At 38.3% G+C, this 21,363-nt stretch overlaps 1 protein-coding gene across 1 annotated transcript in view; it reads left to right on the forward strand.

Annotated features, from left to right (window-relative positions):
* ETV1 (ETS variant transcription factor 1) overlaps positions 1 to 12,136 on the forward strand; it is an 87,346-nt gene extending 75,210 nt beyond the window's left edge. Inside the window, exons 11-13 of the mRNA XM_036246872.1 lie at positions 2,635 to 2,804; positions 6,533 to 6,634; positions 11,774 to 12,136. Of these exons, the coding sequence (XP_036102765.1) occupies positions 2,635 to 2,804; positions 6,533 to 6,634; positions 11,774 to 11,995 (494 nt within the window). The 3' untranslated portion in view covers positions 11,996 to 12,136. The remainder of the gene's footprint in view (positions 1 to 2,634; positions 2,805 to 6,532; positions 6,635 to 11,773) is intronic.
* The last annotated feature ends 9,227 nt before the right edge of the window (positions 12,137 to 21,363 follow it).

Raw genomic sequence — 21,363 nt, forward strand, 5'->3', positions numbered from 1 at the left:
GTGATTGTTAGTCCTCTTCTTTGTTTCTTCTGGGAAGATGTTCATTACTAATGTGGCATGACTTTGTAATTGCTTGAAAGGGAGTTGGGAAAGCATTACCTTTTTAATATCGCTTGCTGCTGCAATGAGAAGGTCCCAGATATGAGAAAGGGGTGTCAGGTTAGATAGAATCTTCCTTTCTTGATAAGGGTGGCAGAAGGCAGCATCTAGAGGAAGGCTGGGTACAAATTGAATAGTTAATTGATTTAGTGGTTCTTCAGAGTGGTCTCCCTATTTCCTGCTCTGATTGTCTAACAGGAAACGGGCAGGGGCCCTCCAATGAGCTGGGGCCGCAGACTTTGGGGATCATGGCTGGAATGAGTTGATAGCTCTCAGAAGTTTTTAATTGTCATTTAAACAGCAAAGTCATGCTCAAATTGCTTCTCAGTCTCTAATTAGTTGCTTGTAGACTCCTCTGTTCTCAAGGTTTTTGCAGCTCTTGTACTTCTCAGAAGGGATGCTAAGTCTTGGGAAGATCTGTTTCCTTTGCCTTCCTTTAAATTGCTAAATCCATTCAAGGTCACAGGGTTAAAACCCTAATAGGGGTCACTTTTTTGGGCTTTATTCTACAATAGATGTGGATTTTAAGCTTTGAGTCTCAGAGGCATGATCTGTGTTATTTTTAAACCATTAGGAGAGCATCGCAATTCTTAAACTACAACCTTTTCTCTTGAGACAAAGCATAAAGCCTTTACTTCTTGGAATGACCTTTATCGTTCTGTTCCGTATTAGTGAGCTTAACATTTTAAGGAATCTTGGTAGTCAGTATGGGCATAGTAGGAAGAAAAATAGCTCAGAACTATAGACAGGATTATGACATAATCTAACAGGCCAATGGCATACTGATGTTCAGGGCAGCTAACTGTCTTGATTATTCCCTTTGACTTTTACATATTCTTCAATTTTATACTAAAAAATCATTTTTTGGACGATAGTATGAGACTTACATTTTATAGGGAATAGAGAGCAAGAAGAAAGAACATAACAAAAGTTTATTTTGTTGTTGTTGTACAAGGCCAGTACAATCAGTCACATTTATAGGCAAAAACAATTTAGAGATTATAAAATTGAACAGTGTTTCACTCTGTTGGCATAATTGCTCAGTTACCCCCACAAAAAATTTGTAAATCTCAGAAGAAGAAAAAATAAATAAAGCTGTCATTGAATCAATATGAAGAGAGAGACACTTCTATATTATCTAGCTTAGACCAGAACAACATAATGATTTTTAGCAGCTACTGACAATAATTTCCCTTCAGTTTAGGTTTTTAAAGTGTTCTTTCCATAATTATTTTAAGAGTTGTATCTCTGTTTATTGACCAAAGGAAAGAGTTTTAGAAAGCTTGTGACTTGGTCTGTTTTATAATCCACACTTAGTGTGAGTAGATCCGCTTGGATAGATTGTCTGAGTTGTTTCCTTAGTGGTGAGGAGAAGTTCATGCATTAACAATGATACGCTCATGGAGCCCTAGACATTCAGTCCCCAATGTGACCAATTCTGTAGATTTTAGACGGGCTGGAGATACGAGTAAAAATCAGTAGTCATGAATGGAGTCTTTTGTTTATCTGTTTGTTTTTTGGTAAAGCTGAGATAACTGACCAGGTTCACACCAGAAGCATCGTTATTGCTGTAACCTGCTTCATTGCTTATCACACTTTGTGTGAATACCAAATAAATGTAACAAACCTTCCTGCTTCAAAATATAAATTTAGCCGTGGCCGGTTTGGCTCAGCGGTTGGAGCGTTGGCCTGCAGACCAGAGAGTCCCGGGTTCAGCCCCCGCTAGGGGCACATACCCCCCCCCAAAATATATTTATATATATAAATTTAGTTGAAAATGCCGGTGTATACATTTTTAAATTGGATTTTTTTAAAATAAAAGAGTGGCAAGCCAAATTTCAGTGAGTGAAACACCAGAAATAAAGAAAAATGAGAATTTTCATTTGCTGCCAGTTGAAAAGTGAAGGTGCCGGTGTGGAGGGAGAACAGTGTGAAGGAAGCCAGTGTGCCCTAAATGGCCCCCGAGAGTCTCCTGATTTATATAAAGTGCAGATTACTTAACTCAGAGTTTAAGGTGCTATTACATTTACTTGGACATGTTTGCATTAAAATATGCAAGTTTGTGGTGTGCAGGTCAATGAGATATTTACAGATCGTAGTTTGCAAAATGTAATTTCTGCAAATAAAATGCCCCAAAGCTCAAAATTGATTCGTCTGTCTTCAGGGTTGCTTAGAGCAGTGAGTAATGATATTAACAATAAAAGCAAAGAAGTGCTTAGATGCTATGGTTTTTAAAGGAATCAATGAGAAAAATAGCAATATTTTTTTTATATAATTAAATGACATCAAGGGGTTTATTCTACACTTCTATGGTTTTATGTTGACCCTCCTATGTTACATATAGTTGTCTGTGAGTTTGGACAGATTTCTGCTTTACATTCAACCCCCTAAGTATTTTAAATTCCCATTTAATGGTAACATATTTAATAGAAACCCATAAAGTGTTTGTGGTTTAACCATTTAACATTGGTTTAATGTAAATTTCTGTTAATGGCGTATTGCTAATAATATAAACTTTACAAAATGTTAATTCAGGAGACATCAAACAGGAGCCCGGAATGTATCGGGAGGGACCCACATACCAGCGGCGGGGCTCGCTCCAGCTGTGGCAGTTTTTGGTGGCTCTTCTGGACGACCCCTCAAATTCCCATTTCATTGCCTGGACTGGGCGAGGCATGGAGTTTAAACTGATTGAGCCTGAAGAGGTGGGTTTAATGGATTTTCGTTAGGAAAATCAGACTCTATCACAGTATAAAGAAACATAAGTGATTAATATGCCAAATATGTGGTTTTTAAAAATGTTCAACTTTAGAGAAACCTTCCAAGTTAGAAGGGGGTGGAGGGTGGGGAGCATTTCATTTAAGATAAAATGAATATGTTGCATGCTTGTTCGTTGAACACCGTCCTACGGAATTGATGTTGAAGAAAATCGACCAGAGCACTAAGAAGACTGGAAACACTTCACATAAGTACTCTGAAAGCCCTTAACATGATGGGAATATGTGCTCTTTACTCATGAAAGATGCTAATGATCACTGTAGGAGTTTGTTCATGGTGCAGCTGAGTACATGCTGTAGGAATTTTTATCCACCAGTATTTCCCTCCACGTGTGATTCAAACAAGTTGAGCAAAAACAGATTACTTAAGTTTTTTTCTATGTGTTTGTTAAGTTAGGGGCAATTGTTGAATTAAGTCAGTAATTACTGATCCAATCAGAAGAGTAAAAATTCTTATGCAAGTGATCAAACTCTTTATATAGCAGCTGTTGACTTTTATGACGATCAGGTTTAAATTAAGTAGAAAACTTGACCAGACGACCATTAAGTTCTATCCAATTCTGAATTTCTGGGTTATTATTATTATTTTTTAATGCAATGACATCTGTTCCATACGGCAAAGCAACATTTAGACACATGTCTGAGGAAGACCTGTGCGTGAAACAGGGCTGGTAACAGTCAGCAGACCGGTTCCCAGTGGGAACCAACGGGATGGCAGTGTGTGGTCAGCACGCACTGTGTCCTGAGGCCTCTGTTCCAAAGGGAACATCCCACCTCTGGCTGCTGCATTGTCCACTTTGGCAGTTGCTTCCACCACGCCGTGGCTTTGCCGTTGGTGTTAACATTTCCTCCTTGGAAAGTGTTTGTGAAATGTCTTCAGCCTGTGAGGGACAGGGACAGGGACAGGACTATGGATCCGAGCAGACGGTGCCTGTGGCAGGTGCATCATTTTCCAGAGAGAAACTTCATTTCAATGTAAACCTTCTGAGGAGAGTGAAATGGCAGGGGGCAGTCTTCCCTCGGCTGCACAGCCGATCTTTGGGACAGTCTGCGTCCCCACCCTCCTGAAAGGTGGCTTCCTTGTTGCAGTTACCCAGGGGTTCCATTCCTTTCTATTTTCTCTGGCAGTTTAAAGTGATATTGAGCGAGACGGCAGACCCGTGCTGGTTATCTGCTCAGTGTGTTTGGAAAACTCTAGCAAGCACATAATCCTTATCATCTCCCTTTTTGAAATCTTTGAGATCATAATATATTATTCATCGTGGATCCGAGCATAGTAAAGCATCTGTAGGACTCAGGAGAAGTTGTTGATGAAATTCAAACTTGTTGGGGTGGAAGAGTCCTAAGAAGACTCCCGGCTCAAGAGTCCGAGAGACAGGCCCTGGCTGTGGTTTCCATCCCTTAGTGTTGCATATTCAAGCATGGTTTTCAAAAATAAATGGAATAACACGGGAACTATTGCATTTTCCTGTTGAATTCATTTGACAATAAGAGTGAATGCTGTAGTGTCATCATCTTTCCCTTCTCCTCACTGACAGTCACAGTTTTCATTTGAAGGAGTTTTATAAGGAGGTCACTGCAGTTACTGCTACCGTCGCCCCCACTCCTGGGTGGAGACAGTGCCTTGGCTTCTAGTGGTGTTGGGGGGGCAATATGCCAGGGATGAATGGACTTCCTTAGTTGGTGGGTGGTCTGAGCTATCCTGGAAATGATTTATTGTGGTGAGAAAACTTTGACTTGGGATCTACCCTCTTACCAGATTTTCTGTGTGTAGCACAGTGTTGTGAACTGTTTGTGCAGCAGATTTCTAGAACTTACTCATCTTACATAACTTGTCTGTGTCTCCTAGGCACATTAGTATGTCCCATTTCCCTTAACTTCATGATGAATGTGACTTTGAAACAGCTCCAAAAATATATTTTATTATTTTAAAATGTTTACTGACATCCACAGTGTTGAGACTTAACTGGTATCCTAAAAGTTAAACTCTGATTATGGCATTAAAAAAAAATTTTCCCCAGAGACTTCCGCGATGGTGTCTTACAGTTTGTTGCAAATATTTTATTTGCTAGGTGATCCTAGTGAGTTTCTAGGAAGGAATCATTTAAAAATGAACAAATACCCAGACATCATTGTTTAATTGAAGGAGATATTAGCACTTTATTTCCGCATCCTCTCCAGGTTTGCAAGCTGTTGGGTTGCGTTGCCTAGTAAAGATACACTGATGTCTATTGTTAGGTTCCTAAGAGACATTTTATTTAGGAAGTATTGCTTTCATTTCTCATTGCTACCTTCCTATTTCACTATTCCTCAGAAGATTTACATTGAAATGAAGTTTCTCTTTGGAAAATGACATACCTGCCATTGTGACTGCCTGGATAATATAGTCCTGTCCCTGTGACACCACATCTCAGTGCCCTTAAAAACCTACTAATGAAGGCGACTAGATTACATTGTATCTTCCTTCAGGGAATACAGATTAGTGAGAGAAAATAGCAAGGATCAGTATTTTTAAAAGAAAAAAACAAACCCTGGAGAACGGTTCATGCTAATAAAGTGCAGAGACAGAATGATCTCTCTGAAAAGGATCGTATTTTAGTACACGTGGCATAGCAACGACTTGGAATTTCATGGACACGAAAAGAAAGCACTGGCCCTAATGCACTCTTGGGCTTGGCTGGGTACAAGTGGCAGCTGCAATTTGTGCTCCAACTAATAAAAAGTGGAAATTCACGCGAACGTGACTTCAGCGACACATTATACAGTTCTGTATAATGCTTTGGCTAACCCTGGGGTGGTGGTGAGGTGGGGGATACATAAATATTCGAGGAAGGGGGTTTTCTTAAAGCTCCATTGAAGACTGTCCTTGCCAGATAAGTTTCTCCTCCAAAGCCCCATTATAAAGCGCTCTGATGATTTTTCACTAAACAACAAAGTGGACATTCTGCTTTAGAGACTTTTGTTTGTGGACTCATATACATGGTGACCTTTTCCACTTCCTTCTTAATTTTAGCATCCAATTACTGTTCTCTAAATGAATGTTTAATCCCCCAGTTTAGTATTGGCTACAATTTTATTCTGCTGCTTCAGGCAATAAAAATTATTTGCAGTGCACATTATTAATTTGTATACTGTTTCCTCCGCTACACACACAGCGCCGGCTGTTTGCTGGTGTTTGTTGGTGGTGGTTTTGTTTTTGCAGTAACAAGTAGGCTATCTTTTTTCTCTGGTGTATCATAACCTCAAAAAAAAAAAACAGCTTTACAAAGAGATCACTAAGCTGTTCTTCATCTATAGTTTTTATCTGAAAACGAAGATGGAAAAAAAAACCACAGTGTATCTCAGAACGGGAAACTTGCCTCATTTTGGTGAATTGCAGCCTGTTCGTTCTAGTTGTAAACACATTCCCATATTTCCATTTAATTTTGTATCCAAAACAATGGTGACAAAGAATTCTATTGTGGTGCTTCAGAGTGATTACCGCACGCCTGGTGTATAAAGCAAACCAGGACACAGGAGACGCCGATCGTGATGGCTTTCGCCTCTTTGCTTTGGAGGGGTTGGAAGTAATTAATGAATTAGCCTGTTTTTTTTTAAATAAAATATTTTGATAAGTTAATATTTAACACGACAATGTAATTCTGTTTCGGTGGCAGGTGGCCCGGCGCTGGGGCATTCAGAAAAACAGGCCAGCTATGAACTATGATAAACTTAGCCGTTCCCTCCGCTATTATTACGAGAAAGGTATCATGCAAAAGGTGAGCAGTTGTTACAGCTTTAAGATTCACTGAAATGTTGCACATAAATCTGCATGTCGTACTTTCAAAGCCCCAAATTATTGCATTGCTGAAGCAGGGTTTTCACTTCCTTTAATGTGTGTTTAGTTCTTGGTTTTGGTATTATAAGCCTTTGTATAAATGTGTGGGCATCACGGACAAATGTGCGATAATGTCATGTACAAAGTAGAAGACTTTCTGGGAGTTCCTATTTTGCTGCATTTGGTAAAAAAAAAAAAAAAAGTGGTTTCTGTGCTCGTATTGCATGTTTATACCCCCAGAAGTTGATACTTAACCACATTCTCGAAAATTATATAATTTGGAAATTGTCTTGCTTTTAGGTTCTACTAGTAACCAAATTCTTACTTTTATTTCTTATTCTGACTCTTAAAGCATTCAGGATATTTCTTGTTCTCATTGTGGAAAAACATGTTTTTCTTGCCTGAAATCTTGCCTGTTTTCATCACCAGCCAGCGTGCCATCCTAAACCATTTATTACAAATAAGTGTTTGATCTCATTGTATTGGTAGAATGAAGTTAAATGTATTTTGTTTCATTTCAGATGAGTTTCCCTTAATATTTCAAAGTAGCTTTTTCAAAAATAATGAGACTAAACACAAATGAATTACGTTTAGAACATAATCTAAAATTTTGGAAGAAGGAAATGAATACATGAATAAATAAAAGATAAAATATTTGGATATTTGTTATTATTACATTTCCAGTCTCGCTTGTGTATTCAATTTAATTGTCTTGACTGAACTAAGTTTACAATTTACCCGTTGTGAACATTGCCGTTTTATCATGCATCCTTTGGGAGGACATGAGTCTGGTTATATATTACAGATTGCGGCATATGTTTATGTACCCATAGTTATGCCAAGAAAAACTAGACCAGTTGCTGCATAAAACTTACTAGAACAGAGAGGAACAGCATTGTTGAGTTTCCTGGACCAAAGGAAATCAGGGCTCCAGAGAGTTTGCCAGCTCAGAAGTTAAAACTTTCAAGATCCTTAAAAGATGAGGCTGAATTAGGTTCACAGTTGCGCCCCGTGTCCCTGAATCTCACCTTCAAAATGTATAGCCATTTACTACCTGCTCCTCCCATCTTCTCCGTCACCACCCTTGGGGTCACTTTTAATTCCTCCCTGTCATTCTCCTCTCCCATCCGCAGCCAGACCCTTTCAGACGCATCCCATCCCGGTCCTTTTCATCACCATCCTCCCAGGTCAGCACCGCGAGGGGCTCGCACCGGTGCTGGCCGGTCCCCTGGGCCGTGTGGCGGAGGAAGTGCAGTCGTGATCTGGGTCTGCATGCTGAGCTTCTGTCGGATCCCCTATATGAGCAGAGGGCTAGCTTTTCCTACTAGATGGTGTATCCTTAAGGGCCTCATACGGTGTGGCAATATTTAAATGCAAATGAGTGATTTGAGACGCTCGCATTGAACCCAGCACAAGAAAAGTTGTCAACAAAGGGTGTCCCTGAACGCATCTCACACCCGGGAGGCAGTGGAAGCCAAGGCATATTTGACCTTTGTGTCTTGATCCCCATTCCCCTTATTCCAGGGAGCATCCAGAGAGAGCAAAACGTGTCGCGAGATCTCTTATCACACTCCAGCTTTTAGACACAGTATCTGACAGGCTGTCACGCCTGGTCTTAAATATTCTCAAAGGTGTTCAGACTTACACTTCTTATTACTGTTATCACCACTTTCACGTTTGAATTTATTTATCCAGTTACCTCATTCCATTTGTTTGCCTCTCATTTAATAAATTAATCAGGAAAGATGCTATCAAGTAATCGAATAATGGCACTGGTGTTGAAATCCAGATAAAAATGTTGTTGCGTCTCCCATACCCCCCCCCCCCCTTTTAGGCTGTAGTTGCCAGAGGAAACTTTGCAACTATCTATTCATCAGCTGATACAGGATAGCAAGATGCTGTGTATGACACATCTTTTGGGGTGTCACTGTATAATGTAAGAAAGGGCAGGTCGTTGAATGAAACATGCAGAAGTTGAAGTCTCCTTGTAACTAGCACAGTCGAGGCTTTTGACAGTTTTCATGGACACGCATTTACTTTTCCTCGCATGTGTTGAGCCCTTTCCCTGACACCGTTCTTACACCCCCACATTGCTCTGCTCGTTCCCACTTTCCAGATGTCTTGTCTGCTCATCTGCACCTGTTAACATCTGTACCATTCTCCTGGTTAAACTAGTTTTAGTCTAGCCATTCAGAGGAAAATGATACTGTCCTTTAAAAAAAAAAACCCCATGATGTAGCATTGTATATTTCAGTGTGTAGGAAAATGCTTATATGACCAAACTTGTTAAAACTTAAAAGTCTGTGTGCATGTGGTATATATAAAAGGAAAGATTAGAAATTAAAAATATGCAAATGGATGTAAACATGTAAAACATACTGATTATTTCAGTTGTTATGAAAGAAATGAGAAACAGTGGAGTAAGGTTTATTATACCCTATGGAGAGGATATGTGTGTATTTCTATTTCAAAATTTAGAAATGCCTCGAAAAGTATATGCAAATGTTTAAATGGTGGTTTTTTTCTGGTTGATATAATGATAGATTGTTCTTTCTTTTGGCTTAATCTGTAATTTGTAATTTCTCCCCCAGTATCCTTGTGTGACTTCTGAAATTTTGAAAGTTAACACATAATTTGAATATCTAGTCTTTCAAAGCACAGTTCAAAAGATACCTCCTGTTTAGTTCTGATTAATCTCTCCTGCAAAAGTCATGCTTTATTTATCTCACCATTGCAATTTGAATATAATGTATAGCATTTTCTCTTTTGGAAATGTATTACTAATAATGGAAGATGTAATATCCCTGCATTGGTTATCAGCCCTTGTAAACTCTGCAGCATTTAACATAGTCTAATAAATATAGTAACAGCCCTAAAAATGTTTATCAAAAGAAACCTAGAAGGAGCAGTGACTCAAAGCAAAGTCCTTAATAGGTTTTATAATCTTGATTGCATGTTATACACTTTAAATCCCCATATTGATTTATCAAATCATTTCTAATTATAGCCAGTAGCAACAGGTTGGACTAAAAAGCTTCAGTAGCCAAAAGCAAATACCTTTTTCTCCAAAGCCCCAAACAAAACAAAGCAGCTTATTAAGTTCTCTGAGATATGTAAGCCATTCATTTTATTTTTTTCTCAAAATGCTTTGAACAGAGAAAAAAAAAAAAGGAAAACTAGGATTTAGTATCTTCCCTTTGTTTCTGATATTGCCTATTTTAATGTTGTGGTAATTTCACCTTTATGAACTTCGTTTCCTTTTTATAAGGGACTCACGTGAATACGTCCATGCCCGGCTCGGTTGCCGTGCGGTGCGCCAGAGTCATCCATCTCAACCCTACGGCAGGCTGTGTCCATTTAACAGCAAAAAGGGGGGACTGGGGCAGTTTAAGAAGTACCTCCAAATTCATCCAAATTGAGTGCTGACTGTTTTCAGAATATTCAAATTATTAGAATTCTCTACATTGTTTCCTCTTATAGGGTAAAAAAATCCAGAGCCCCCCACAAAAAGTATTCTAAATCTGAGTCCAGACAGCTTTTCTCTGTGGTCATTGTTCCTTTCTGTCCAAACAACTACAGACAGTTCCTAGACCAGGAACTCACCCCCCCTCCTCAGCAACAGCACAGCCTTTCTGGTGCATAGGAACCCAGAGTGACCATTTTCACCTTGCTAAAATTACTGAACTCTGTAGACACCCAAGAAAGTTGCTGTCAAATTTAACATAAAAACTTGTCTTGATCCATATACCACCCAGCACCCCGGTTTTGAGAACCTCGGCGTTCTTCACTGGGGGCGGGAGACCCTATTTGCTTCTCCTCATTGTTATAATCTCCTAGAGAAGCATCACTCTTCAGAGTTGAAGTTTGGGACACGTCATTCCCCACAAATGATGCTGCTCCTTTGTCTGAAGTGGCTGTCACATTTCTTTGTCTCATTTCCTCCTTCTGCGTTGTGTGTTTTACATCCCGTGCACTTCTTTACACCTCCTGCTTCAATCTGACACTTTACACACATCCTTAACTTCTGTCTAATGCATCGTGCCTTCATTTTTAGAAGTGAAGCACCCAGGATAATGCTGCCCTCGTGCTCCATCTTTCATGTAAATAAGGCTGTGTATCTTTTTTTTTTTTTTTTTCTTTCGATGAGAATACACAGCAGGGGGAAAAAGTACTAAGAACAGTTCATCCTTCATATCAGTGAATCGCTGGGAACACAACACATTTTTCTTCTAAGGTTTGGAAGTTTACTTTCTCTACAGTTTCACAAATGGAGTGTTAAGAGGGAGACACGCTACCTTAAAGGTCCAGTTATGCCACAAGTAGAGATATCACTCTTTAAGACAGGAAAAAAAACTTCAACATGAGATGCCTGCATGAAATCATTGACTTTTTTCCCCCTCCAAATACAAATGTAAGTTTACCTTTATATTAAAACAAACAAACTGCGCAGCTTTCTAGCTATATCGACAGTGGAATTACATATTATTCAGGGTCAACATTTCGCATTTCTCTTGATTGAATCATAATTTATTTTCCAATGTAAAAAAATATAGATATTTTTTGGCCCTGCCCGATGTGGCTCAGTTGGTTGGAACAACATTCAGTGCACCAAAAGGTCGCCGGTTCGATTCCTGGTCAGGGGATGCCCAGGTTGCTGGTTCGGTCCTTAGAGTGTACCTGGAAGGCAGCCACTTGATGTTTCTCTCTATCTCTCTTCTTCCCTCCTCTCCAAAAATCAGTACAAATATATTAAAACATTTTTTTTCTTTTATGTGTATCTGCTAATACCTGGTCGCTTTTTCTTTTGTTGTTCATCCTTTCTGATGTGTTATACCATGTTTTTGTTCTTTTCCTTCCCTGTCCTTCTCCGTCTGGGACAGTGAAGGTGAGTGTGTGTGTGTGTGTGTGTGTGTGTGTGTTTTCTGAGGCATAATTGACATATAACATTCTATAAGTGTCAGGCATACAGCATAAGGATGCGATATTTGTCCATATTGTGAAATGATCGCCACAGTAAACCTGTTGAACATCCGGTACGGCACGCATAAGGACGGGTGTTTCTCTTCCCTGTTTTGGCCAGGTGGCCGGCGAGAGATACGTCTACAAGTTTGTGTGCGATCCAGAAGCCCTGTTCTCCATGGCCTTCCCCGACAACCAGCGCCCGCTGCTGAAGACGGACATGGAGCGTCACATCAACGAAGAGGACACGGTGCCCCTGTCGCACTTTGACGAAAGCATGGCCTACATGCCAGAGGGGGGCTGCTGCAACCCCCACCCCTACAACGAAGGCTACGTGTACTAACACAAGGGACAGTCAAGCGGGGCCTCCTCACGTTTCCCCTCTTTTTGGAAGATGCAGAGAATCTGAATTCTCTTCCATCTTTGTTTGCTTTTTGTTGTTTGTATTTTATTTTTAAATAATAATACACAAAAAGGGGCTTTTCCTGTTGCATTATTCTATGGTCTGCCATGGACTGCGCACTTTATTTGTGGGTGGGTGGGAGGAATCTAAACACTTGTTCTGTGTAACAGGAAGATAAGGGGGAGTGGGCGGGGGGAGTGGGGGTTCCTTTTTACTTAGGCTTGGGATGGGGTCCTACAGGTTTTAAGTATGATGAAGCTATATCATGTTCATTTGATTTCATAACAACATAAGAAAATGTTCCTTTTCTCTGGGTATCTATGGTACAGTTAATTCACATTGTGTAAATATCCACTTGGAGACTGTCTGCCTTGGGCATCTTCCCCTGTCGTTTCTGAGTCTGCAAGGTGTACAAAAAAAATCTACTGTAAATGGCAGTTTAAGTGTTAGAAATGACTGTTTTTGCACCTCTTGTAGAAAGGTATTTAGAGATTGCATTTGCTATTTTTTTGCTTTGTTTTGCTTTATCGATGACTCACCGGGGATAACCGTAATGTGGGTAATTCTCTCTGCGGTTGAGGAATCACCATGACTGTAAACGAGGGGCACAATTTTGGACTCTGGCTCCCAACTGAGTCACAGGCCAGTAGCAGTACATGTATCGGGTGCCACCTTGCTATTTAGACACAAATCACATTGTCCTTTCCATATGTTGAAGCTCATATCAGTTAAATAATGATACATCATGGTCCTTGAGATCTTCATTTAAATGTTAAATCTGGGATCACAATAAAGCAAAAGAAAAAATCTGTCTTTTCACTTCTTTTAGTACATTAAAAGCATCATTTAATCGGTAAGAATTAACTGTACTAAATCACATATTATGCTGTTTTAGAGACAGCAAGCACTCCTTAAGAAAAATATCCAGTACACTAAATAGGTACGATAGTGATTTTAGAGATGGTACCCATTGATATGCATTTAAACCTTTTAACTGCTGTGTTATGTTGATAACATATATAAATATTAGATAATGCTAATGCTTCTGCTGCTGTCTTTTCTGTAATATTCTCTTTCATGCTGAATTTACTATGACCATTTATAAGCAATGCAGTGAACTACAGATAGCATTTCAGGACAAAATAGATGACTCAAACCATTTATTGCTTAAAAAATAGCTTACGCCATGCTATGCTATCAGCAGCTTTTATGCACATTGACAAATGAAGAGTGAGCTTCAGCTCGCTCAGGGAAACTTCTGTAACTTTCGGTGACATGGAAAATGATGTACAAACCGGCGAAGTATCTGAGGAAGTTGCTGTTTGCCATGGTCCGGCACTGGTACCGCCTGTCCCTCACCTTGTTTGGACACTCGTGTAAATGTGACTGGATTGTTTGAAAAGAAGATTTAAAGAGTTCACGTTTCAAAGGTTTTTGTTTCTGTTTTTGTTTTGCATTTGGAGAAAATACTGAAAGCAGGATGCATTATAATGTTCACTTTGAAAAAAACCATAAGTGAGTGGTTGTGTAGTATCTCTGAGTAGTTTGCTAAACAATTCAAGCAACAAACATAAATTTTGTTCAGTTCATCCCTATCCCAGAGGAACAGCAGTTTTTAGGGTCTATATTTTTTTAAAAGTTCCTAATCAAATCCAAACTCAACCTTTGAAAGCATTTACTGAGCACAGGAAAGATGGTTAAAGATACTTTCCTGGCTACCCATTTTCCCACGCATCTCGAAATCAAACAGTATTGGCCAACCCACGTACCATTATTGATAGTATTTACATTAAGCCCACCAAAAATTCTAATTTCAACATATGTATGCAACCTGTGATTTCAATGATTGTTCTACACGTACATTATATATCATTTGGCCCATTGCGGGCTAATAAGTATGCCTTAAAAAAAAATCAAAAATTTTTACCCCCCTCACTATGTTCAAATGGCCATTTAATAAAAACAGATTTTAAAATATTCAGCTAAAGTTTTCTTGGAAAGAGAATTGACATAGTTGGAGAAATTAAAAGTGAGTCTTTAAAACCTGATCTAAAAGAAAATTGTATTGAGGATTGTGTTTCTTTTTATTTTCTTTCCTTTTTATAAATTGAAATTCTGTAGTTTGCCAGTGGGAAAGAATTGGGCTATAGTTATCTTATGGAATCAAAGGAAGAATAGTTTTAATTATATACTATCTAAGGACAAACTATAGATTTTGCTGTTTAAGGTAGTGACTCACTGAATGAAGTAATTGGCCAACATTAAGAATATTTCTAGTACTGAAGGTTTAAAGCACTGCATTATAAACCTTTGGGAAATGTATCTGAAATTTTTTTAAGTTCTGTTTTTATTCTACTTTTTGTTTGTGTTTTTGTTTTCAGATAGATTAATAAATCTGGCAGCTGATTTGTGCAAGATTTTTGTGTTCCGAATTTCTAACTGAATTGGCTGCTCAAACAGAAATCAGTTAATAAACATTTTCCTTCAACTTAATAAGAGGAACTAAAAGAAATATCTCCCCAGTGTTTGCTGTCTCTTGTTGATGACCCAACAGACTAATTACAACAAAGAACGATACATCCCAAATAACTTAACAAAAAATAATTTTTCTTAAGTTATGCCTATTTAAAAAAGCTTAAGAATAAAAATCCACAAGGCTGAAAGAGCACAGCAGTTTTCTCAAAGCACAGAGGATCTTGGAGGCCATTTAATTAAACCTCCATTTTATAGATGGTACAGGCACACCTCGTTTTATTGCACTTCGCTTTATTGTGCTCCACAGGTGTTGCGTTTTTACAAACTGAAGGCAAGACCCTCCACCAGCAAACGCAATTACACCTCGCTTTACTGAGATACTGGCTTTATCACGGTGGTCTGGAATGGAACCCGCAATATCGCTGAGGTATGCCTGTATTAGTTTCCTGTAGATGCTGTAACAAATGACCACAAATTCATTAGCTTAAAGCAACACAAAGTATCCTATTATCATTCTGGACTTTAGAAGTCCAAAATAAGCCTAAAGGGGCTAAAATCAAGGTGTCTGCTGAGCTTATTTCTTCCGGAGGCTCCAGGGGCAAACCCCATCCTAGCATCTTCCCCTTTAAGAGGCTGCTGATGTTCCTGGCTCTGGCTCCATCACTTCATCTCTACTTCTATGGCCACATCCCTTCTCTTCTACTGCAGACAAGTCACCCTCTGCCTCCCTCTCAAAAGGACACTTGTGATTACATTTAGGGTCCACCCAAGTAATCCCAGGTAATCTCCCCATTGCAAGATCTTGAAGTTAATCACATCTTCAAAGTCCCTTTTACCAGATAAGTTCTAGTTCACAGGTTCCCATGATCAGCACATGGCTATGGGGGTGAGGGGGGATGCCGTTAGCCTGCTACACAGACGAAGACGTAGTAAAAATACTGATTGACTTGCTTGTGGACAGATATGTTCTATTGAATGAGCTATGATTAGAAATTATTGAAGAACATTGTTGTTTATCACTGAGATAGTCTCACTTGACTCTGCATACATTTACTGAAAGCTTTCTGTATTAAAATTCACCCGTTCCATCAAAGCATCTGGTGATCGCATCAAGTTTTTAGATCATTTAATTCCTCTTCATGCAAACATAATGGGTTGGGGGAGAGTGTGATAATTACAGAGTAGTAGCACAGTTAATTCTGTTGTCCAAGCCAGATACTTATAAAATACATTTTGGGTGCTAGTTTGAGTTGTTACTATGCAATCTTAATATCTGCAACTGACTTACTAAAAAGAACAATTCTGAAACATGAGTCAACTTATCTTTATATGACAAGGAAAGAAATCTATTACCCAATATTATACCATTTGGCTAAATCATAAGAGTTTCTAAAATGAGCCACTTCATCTATAAGGTAACATTTTCAGAGCTTATAATGAGAAAACATTACTTGTTTCTTGGTATCTTAAAGGAGAAAACCTAAAATTTAAAAATAAAATGTGAGGGTGAGCTATTTTTCAGCAACAGTTTGATTTGAGGAAGGAAAAAAATATATAGGTATTAAAAAAACAAAACAGAAATTAGATAAAAATAATAGCAGGAAGTTAAAGAGGGCAAATGGACATGTTGAGCAATTGTGATAAGCATTGCATAAAACCGAAGTTTGCACAAGGAATCAGTGCGGGGCATGATGCTGAAGACTGGCCCAGCTTACTCAGAATGCAACTGGTACTTTCAGACTTGCCTTTTTTTTTTTTTTTTTTTAACTTGTAATTTTTAAAGAAAGATTTATTTACAAAATATAATTTTATGGAAAAATATAGTTTAAGAAGGAAAAGTTTGATTAGAGTAGTGGATGCCTTTATAGAAATCTTGAAAATTTCAAAATGTTCAATTAAAAATATATAGAGAATAGCTATGGTTTATGAATTTCATATGTAGGGTAGTTTTTTTTTCATATAAGCACTAATATTCTTATTTGCTTCCCTTCTAAAATTATGTTTATGTTTCTATGGGAAAGATTTTTAACTCGCCTGGATGTATTAAAATTATACTTATGGTTTGAGAAAACATACTATGAAATTTATGTAATTATAGCAAAATAAATATGCTCAAAATTTAAATATAAAATAAAAGCCCAGAAACTGAAAATACTGGACTATCGTGGTCACTCTGGGAGATGCACATTTTAAAACTGATAAATGTAGGCTAAATTTTTGACTTGCTTCTAATTATCTGAAACACCTTAATCATTTCATTTATGATCAAGCACTTGAGTAATGTCTTTACTCCTGTGAATTCCCAGATATTATTCTCTTTCTGGTAACAGGTCCCAGGAAACATGATAAAACATTGTTTAGTTCTATGTTCTAATCTCTTTAAATACTTAAAAAAAAAAAAAAAATCCCTTCAGTAACTATATCAGGAAGAAATTTTGGTGAAGGAACTATCTAAATTATTCTAGTGACTCCAATGCGCCAGCCAACATGACATTTGTTACCACCCCCATCACTTGAACTGGCTTTGAGAATGGCAAAAACCAAAATGTCATTGAATCGCTGTCATGTGATCACGGGCAAACGTATAAATCCTACTCTTTTGTGTAACCTGGACCTAGCCACTTTCTTGTTTAGATTTTTAATGACTTGAAAATGGATGTAACAATGACTCACACTTTGCTTAAACAAAGTCTTAAAATTTATTTCTTTAACCATTTTTAATAGTCCAGAAAAATCTGGAAAAGAAAGGAAAACACCACCAAAATCAAATCATGGTGTGTATCAGTGTACATAGTTATTTTGAGTATTTCAGAATTTAGAAATCAAAATGATTGAAGTCCACTTTGTTTTTCTCTTTGAGAGGGATTCAACAAAAGATAGATGTCCTGATCAAATTCTTTGGAAAGGTTTAAACAATGGCTTCATGGCTTATGCTGTTAAACGTGACTTCTAAAATAATGGGTTTCCCAGCAAACTTAAAGCACAGTAGATTCAAAGTCACATGATTCAGAGGGAGCAACAGGTGGATTTTTAAAGTAGAAAGTAGAACTGAAAGCATAGACATTTTTATAAAGAAATCAGTTTTAAAAAATTGTCACATTGCTGCAAAAGGGACTGTGACATCTTATACACCTTTTAATTTTTTGTATAGACAGTAAAACTACTGATCCTCTAGAAAGTATAACAAATTTAATTGGTAGAAGGAAAAGGCAGGTGGGGAAAGAAATGGGAAGAAAAGTGATCATGCAAAATTCTCCGAAATATTCTTTCCTTTTAATACTGCAGAAATATTTTACTTAAAAATATTCTTAAAATTCTTTACAGGTTTTCTATTTTTTAAAATATGATAAAACATAATCTATAATGTGCCATTTTAATCTTTAAATGTATAGTTCAGTGGCATTAATGATATTCACAATGTTGTGCAGCCGTGACTACCATTTCTAACACATTTAGATTCTTTTATTCTTAAAGTATCATTAAAATACTACAGGAGATTGTTTAGTGTGTTAGAATTAGAAATGTAAAAAATGCAACCTGATACTTTCTAATGATTGTCATTACTTGTGGTTTCTTTATTAATGGCTGGCTTTGATTTCATAGTGTAGCTTAATAGTTTCATTTAAGAAAAACAAACATTATGTATAAGTACTATTTCTACAAAGCCCCCATGATTGTTGCAGGGGATAAAGTTCATTTAGGTAACCACCTTATTGGATGTTTTAAAAATAATTCAGTTATTTAAATGTACTAACAAATAAAAACAGCCCCTTAAAAAACGTGAAACAGTGACCTGATCTTCTGCGCTTGTGTTTCTTTAGTTTGAATTGAGGAATTTGGTTAATGGATATGAAAGACACAAACATATGGAAGCTCTGCTTAAACTCTTGCAGACGGTGGTAATTTCAGATCATGTTTATGGAAAAAATTCCAAAACAGAAACATGCTAGATTTAATGACAGTATTTAATTAATGTGAAATTAGGCTCTCAAGATAAATTGGGCAACTCCCCACCACCCCCTCACCATATTTTTAGTCTAAGAATTTCCTAAATTAAAACAAACCAAATTTGTATGACTTTTCAAGTCTCTTTTAGGTTCCTCTCAAAGTCTGTTCCTTGAAATATGGTGCTTGATCACATACAGATTAAGGTGCCTTTTTTAGAATCGTTCACTTATGGAGTGAAGTTTTGGTTTATTATTGAAAAGGCAGCATCTGAAGAGGTAAGGTTTCTATGATTTAATTTTTTCTCAGATATAAAATACAAGGCCCAAATGTGATACGTTCCAAATTTGTCCCTTGACTTTTACTTGTTTGTCTCATGAAGAGCTGGTTTTGCACATGTAAATAAGAAATGATACAAATAACCCATAAAATTGCCATTTTAATTATCTCACATGCTTACCTCTGAAATTTGATGTCAGGAATATTATGAAATGGAATCAACTTAAAAAAAGACTTCTTCGCCAGAATTTACTGTTTATTTTCACAAAAATTTGTGATTATGTAAAAACCCCGAGGCAGTGTTTCTAAAACTAAAACAAGGCAAAATATGAAAATAAATATTTGGATAATTTATATCCCAAAGAAGAAGTAGACTGCACACTGATTCATTAAGTCACTCACGTTAGAACAGACTGGGTTATTCATCTGTTTTGTGTTGGAAAATCCATTGATTTAATCCTTCAAAATCCCTATATATGAGTCTTCTACAAATTAATATTAAACACTACTTGAAAATCAGTTGATTATGTATGTTCTGCATCCTAATTTTCCCCCTCCCAGTAGGTAGACTAACCAGTGTGAAGTTAACATCTACTTAGAGAATAATATGATGTGGTGTGTTAGTTAGGCTACAGTATTTATCACACAGTACATAGACTATGCAAAAGAGTGTGATAGGCAAGTGTCCTTAAGAATGCCAGTGACGTGGGAAGCAGGGATACGTTTATTCAAACACAATGATTGTTTCATTTCAACCATGTACTATGAAGTGAATCATTGAATTAATCACGAAGTATATGCCCACGTGGCCAATGTTACCGGAGGATGTGGAAAATGTAGCTAAAAAACAGGGCAGCACAGACTGCCGAGTCAGGAACTTCTAGACTGCCGGGGCTCTGAGCATCTTGAGTGAAAATATTTATCACATGTTCACGTGTACATCCTGGGACTCCTCACTGTAGTATAAAGGAGTCGTCGTATTAGTTAGCGTTTGATGATTCCAAACAATAACCAACTGATTAAGAGGTTTTCAAAACCAAGGGGCCCCATTGTTTTTTTTTCATTCTCAACTGGGGGACATTTTTCCATTTTTTGTTCAGATGGAGTGGGAGGGAGAGAGTGAGAGAAACATCGACGTGAAAGGGACACATTGAGTGGCTGCCACCCACATGACCAACCAGGGCCGGGGACAAACTGCAACCGAGGTACGTGCCCTTAGCGGAAACCGAACCCGGGTCTCTCTGGACCGCAGGCCAACGCTCTAACCGCTGAGCAAAACTGGGCAGGGCAAGGGGCCCCGTTTTTTAGATGCTATAGCTACCCTTGATACACACCCTCACGGCTGACCCCGTTGCCAGCCTACCAGTGATGTTCAACAAGAGCAGTAGAGATGTGTACAGCATCCTTCTGAGTCATTCCAGCCCTCGATCGTCCCAGCCAATAGTCCGTTGCAGTGACACTTCTAGCAGGAAGCTCGTACGTTGATACTTGCCTAAGTTTCCCAGTTCGCCTGGGCCACTGCGCCTATTTGGTCTCTGCATATTGTTAACAGTGCCCGATTTTATTCTCTGTGTTTGGAAAATACATTTCCTCTTTACCTGTACCCTAGATCAGAAAGCCTGGTACAAATGCTCTCGGTTTGCCTCAGATGATGTTTTTGAGACTGAAACATCATTGCTTCCCTCAGCACAGATATCCCGGGCAGGACAACTTCCCCAGACCTGACCAAATCAGCTCCCCCCGCCCCCACTCCTCTCTCTGTGGTGGCCCATGTATCTTATATTTTATCAGTCAAGGAATGGTGGAAGTTGATAAGAAAAATGGACATGGGCATCAAGCTGGGGTTTTGTGAGGCTCCAGGGGCTAGACTTGAAGGTGTATGAACTTTAGATGGGTCCTCATGAAACTGACGACACCGTGACTCAGTTGTTCGAAGTGGAAAAGGAACTCAGTAGAAGGATTGTAAGTAGATGGCAAAACTGATAGAAATAATAAAGAACTTAGCTTTAAAAAATCCTAGGAGCAAGAACTAATCATGAATCTATTCAGGTCACTATTCCTAAAATCAACAGTTACTACCTTTCCGCCCCTGGATCACTGGACTCAGTACTGAGAGCCCAGAAGAACCCAAGGGTTTGTCCTGGGTTGTGTCATCCTTGCCTGTAAAAGAGGAGGAAATCATTCTTAGAGTTCCATTAAGCCCGGGCATGAAATGGGAAGTCATTCCCTTAAGTAATTGGCAAAAAATAAATAAATAGAATTGCCTGCTAGGCATCCCGTCATCCTCAGGGTCCCTAAGAATAGTATCACCCATCTTCAGAATGGAGAAACTGCTGAACAAAGAATGTTCTTTTGGTCTCTCCTTTCTTTTAAGAGTGTCTTGATTCCTCGAGACCCTCAAGGCAGAAATTAGCCCAGAGAGTACAATCTAAGAGGAATAATGAAAATACTGCAATACGACAATTAGCATATAGGATAAAGCATTCGTTTGCTAGGGCTGTCAGAACAAAGTAGCACCAACATGGTTTAAAACAGCAGAATTTATTATCTCACATTTGGACGAGAAATCCAAAATCAAGGTGTTGGCAGGGCTGGGACTTCTGGGGGCT

Source organism: Molossus molossus, unplaced genomic scaffold (genome assembly GCF_014108415.1).
Source record: "Molossus molossus isolate mMolMol1 unplaced genomic scaffold, mMolMol1.p scaffold_m16_p_7, whole genome shotgun sequence".
Classification (NCBI taxonomy): domain Eukaryota; kingdom Metazoa; phylum Chordata; class Mammalia; order Chiroptera; family Molossidae; genus Molossus; species Molossus molossus.